At 29.5% G+C, this 3,767-nt stretch overlaps 1 protein-coding gene and 1 long non-coding RNA gene across 5 annotated transcripts in view; both read left to right on the top strand.

Moving 5' to 3' along the window:
* LOC107628561 lies at positions 798-2,293 on the top strand. 2 transcript variants are annotated; one of them, XR_002358040.1, is made up of 4 exons: positions 798-990; positions 1,288-1,361; positions 1,446-1,519; positions 1,999-2,293. It is a non-coding gene; the product is annotated as an uncharacterized LOC107628561 (long non-coding RNA). The 2 variants fall into 2 exon arrangements; XR_002358039.1 differs by lacking the exon at positions 798-990 and having other exon boundaries at positions 999-1,361.
* Positions 3,047-3,767, top strand: part of LOC107627899 (TMV resistance protein N) — a 5,772-nt gene continuing 5,051 nt past the window's right edge. Inside the window, exon 1 of one of the 3 annotated variants that reach the window (XM_016330710.2) lies at positions 3,047-3,675. In XM_016330710.2, coding sequence (XP_016186196.2) covers positions 3,191-3,675 — 485 coding nt within the window. In that variant the 5' untranslated portion in view covers positions 3,047-3,190. The remainder of the gene's footprint in view (positions 3,676-3,767) is intronic. The other 2 variants (XM_021116396.1, XM_021116395.1) reach the window with 2 other exon arrangements.

Here is a 3,767-nt window from a genome sequence, read left to right as displayed (position 1 = left end):
ATATATGAGTAATGCTAGGGAAAAAAAAAAGTCAGAACTTGCTTTATTTAGCATTCATTAATTGTCACGACAATTAATAAATGTTAAATAAGATAAATTATGGCTGTTTTTGGCTAATTTTCTTTGGTTATCAAATATTTCCGTGTATATATATATATATTTGTTGTTTTTAGATTTTCAGTAAAAAAAATAAAAAATATTTAAAAATACCTTTGAAGATATATAAAATTTATAAAAGATTTGAAGATTTTTATGTTTTAAAAGACTCAACTATCACTTTTTTTTTATCAATTTAAATGTACTAAGTTTAAGATTGTTAATTATTTGAGATATATCAATATCTGGGACAATAATTATTTCATTCATACAAATATTAGAATCTTCAAAATGATTTTATTATAAATGTGTTTCCTAACGCCTAACGGATAAAAATATCATATTTATAGTAAAAAAAAAAATTAAGTTAAATATCTTTTTATATGTCATAACTCACAAGATAAAATATTATCAATGTTTATAATCTTAATTAACATATAACATATCTATTACATATGGAGGATTCTGACTTCTAAGGTAAAAAAATAAGTATTTATTTAATCTTTTTAGTTATTTGTTTGTTTGTTTTAATAAAACAGAAATAAAGCTTTTTTTTAATGCTTTTTGAAAATCAGATAAAGCTAAACACAGAGAATGTGAAAATTTATTACTATTAATATTTTTAATAAATTTTTATTCAAATGTATTTTTACAATTTAAAAAAAAAAACAAATTGCTATTAAAGAAATTGCTTTTTTTTTTGCATTATTGTAATTTGCGCTGTGGTTTATATTAAAGAAAGATGAGATTGTTTACAACTTGCCTCGTCTTTCTTCTCTCGATGATATTCAAACTGTTATTAGCAAGCATCACTGGGACTATGTTTCAAAGAATTTTGTTTTGTGCTCCTTATTGAAATAAAAAGCCTCCTTGTTGAAAGAAAAGCCTGTTCTGGTTGGAGTTTATTGGATTGTAGTAGGCTAGCTTGTTTTGAGATACTAGCATAAAAAATTGGTGGAAACCAATTGTTAGTCTAATATTACCAATGCTGCCTTCTGCAACTGAAAGTCTGACCATGGGTTCTAAACAACTATTTTAGATAAAATGAATAAAATAAAGGAAAACTTGTAAACATCAAAAGGAAAAGGATATTGGTTGACTTGAGTAATAAAAATATTTACTCTGTTTTTCGTGTTCTTTCATTCTCAATTAAACCCTCCCTCTCACTAATTTTATTATTCTTTGCTACAGTTGCCTCACCATTGGCACCAGAGATGGATTCAGAATATTTAATACCAATACTGGAAGGCTTTGTCACCAAACATGTATAGCTCAAACTCCATGAATATTTCAATTTTTCACATGCCCTGCTATCTTCTTAAATATTTACGAACTTTTCCATCTCGTAGGTGTTGGAGGTTTTATTATTGTTGAGATGTTGTTCAGCTCAAGTCTTCTTGCTATTGTTGGTGTTGGTGATAAGGTAGTTGCTTTTCTTCATTGTGTTGTGTGTGAGTTTGGATTGAGCTTTCTCTATGATCTGATTGTCTTTATTGTTCTGAGTGATACAGCTATCTTTGTTCCCAAAATGCCTCTGTTTGTTTAATTCAACCACTTCTATTGCTCTTAGGGAATTAAACTTTCTAACTTCAATACTTGCTGTTTGTACGAATAGAGAAAGCTAAAAATCTCAACTTTTTCAACTTTTTTCCTATTTTGTTATGTTTTGTTTTGTGTGCACTCATGATTTACTCTTGCTAAAATGTTATTGGACAATTCTTGGGTATCAAGTGCTCATCAAAGATGGTTGGCGGTGGTTTTCAACGAAGTTGGGTACTAGTGAAGTTGCTTGGACTCTGATCTGTTTTATGAATATTTGATTACACCATCATGCCATTTTCTCAATATTCACTATCATTGTTAAGAATAATCCCATCTCTCTTCTGTTTCTTTTCATTGCAGACTCGTTCTCATTTTACAAGACAAGGCATAAACATATATGAATTAAATAGTCTGAGAGTCTTGGAGACTATTGACACACTGCCAAACATTGGTGAGGCTGGAATTAATACTGATGAGATTCCGTTCAATTAGTAGAGTTTGTGATAAGCACTACTTTTGTAATGGGTGCATGTCTAATTTTTATAAATTGCGTTCTTGCGTATATAGCATTGTCAGTACTGAAAATGACAGTGTAGAACCTCTCGTTTTGATATCTTGTATTATCCATATAGTTATTTGGTAACACTTTTTTTTACAGGGCTTTGTGCATTTTCCACTTGGGATTATCCTGTATGAATATATGTATCTTTTAATTTGTTAATGATATTCGTGGCAAAAAGAAGTAAAGAAGATACTTTATGTCTTTAAGAAGGGAGAGTTTTATGGTGGTGAAAGAATATTAAGGTCTTTAAAGAACCAGGATCTTTACTAGGGTTTAGAGTTATTCATTATTATTTTATGTCAAAACTTATTCATATTATTGTCATTTGTATGTGATATACGATTCAATATCTAATCCAATTGGGGTGAATTGCGAATTATATAAAAAATATTAGGACAGATTCTCCTATAGAAAGCTCCATCATACCAATGCAAAAAGGATCATTAATTTCAAATATTCTCACCGGGTGCTTACAGAGTTAGATTATGAAAATCAATCATCTAGCTTTTTAGATCCAAATTATTTGCCTAACTAACTTAATATGATTTTAAAATTTCTTTTTAGTTATAAATGTAATGTCTAATATTTTAAACTGTCCATTTTTATTACTGAATGATCAGAAAAAGACCAAATGTATTTTTCATCATGAATAATAGCCTAATTGTTATTTATTTTTATTTGAAAATAAATAATGACAAACTCAACTAATTTGTACGCCTATTGCACCAAAAGACAAAAGTTGTGCTACCTAACCAACTTCACAGAAAGGAAACTTGAGAGCAATGAAGAATAAGGAGAATAATGGAGTAATAGAAAGGAAGAGGAACCAACGAAGAAACACCAAGGAAGTAGCTTCCATTTATTTATTATTAATTTGACTTGACTTTAGTTAAGATGACTCGAGTCTTTTATTTCACACAGACATCACCACCAATATAATAATCACTTGTGTTCATTACTTGAGGCACTAGAGTTTCTCTCCAATATTCAATGCCGTCTTCTTCTTTAGATGTTCCCCAAATCAAATATGACGTGTTCATCAGTTTTAGAGGAGAAGACATCCGTGATAATTTTCTTAGCCACCTGAGAAAAGAATTGCGTCATAACCAAATTGATTTCTTTGTTGACGATGAAAAGGTTCATCCTGGAGATGAAATTTCATCCACACTTCTTGAAGCAATTGAGGGGTCTTACATTTCATTAGTCATCTTCTCGAAACACTATGCTTCTTCAAAATGGTGTATGGAGGAGCTTGTGAGGATAACTGAATGTATGGAAGAATATGAAAGGATTGTGATACCTGTTTTTTACAACGTTGATCCTTCTCATGTAAGACATCAGAAAGGAACTTTTGCAGAGGCTTTTGATGTTCATGAAGAGAAATATAAGATCAGTAGAGAAAAGCTACAAAATTGGAGATCTGTCTTGAAAAAGATTGCTAATTTATCCGGAATTCATTATCCATCAAAATATCGGTAAGATTTATTTTTCATGAATGTACATACTTTCCTTATTTAGCCTCTTTTACTATTTATTATTTGATAATATTTGAAAGACAGTAAAAAAT

This window comes from Arachis ipaensis, chromosome B02, assembly GCF_000816755.2.
Source record: "Arachis ipaensis cultivar K30076 chromosome B02, Araip1.1, whole genome shotgun sequence".
NCBI classification, from domain to species: domain Eukaryota; kingdom Viridiplantae; phylum Streptophyta; class Magnoliopsida; order Fabales; family Fabaceae; genus Arachis; species Arachis ipaensis.
The sequence above is the reverse complement of the archived record's forward strand: the minus strand, read 5'-3'. Positions and strand labels throughout refer to the sequence as shown.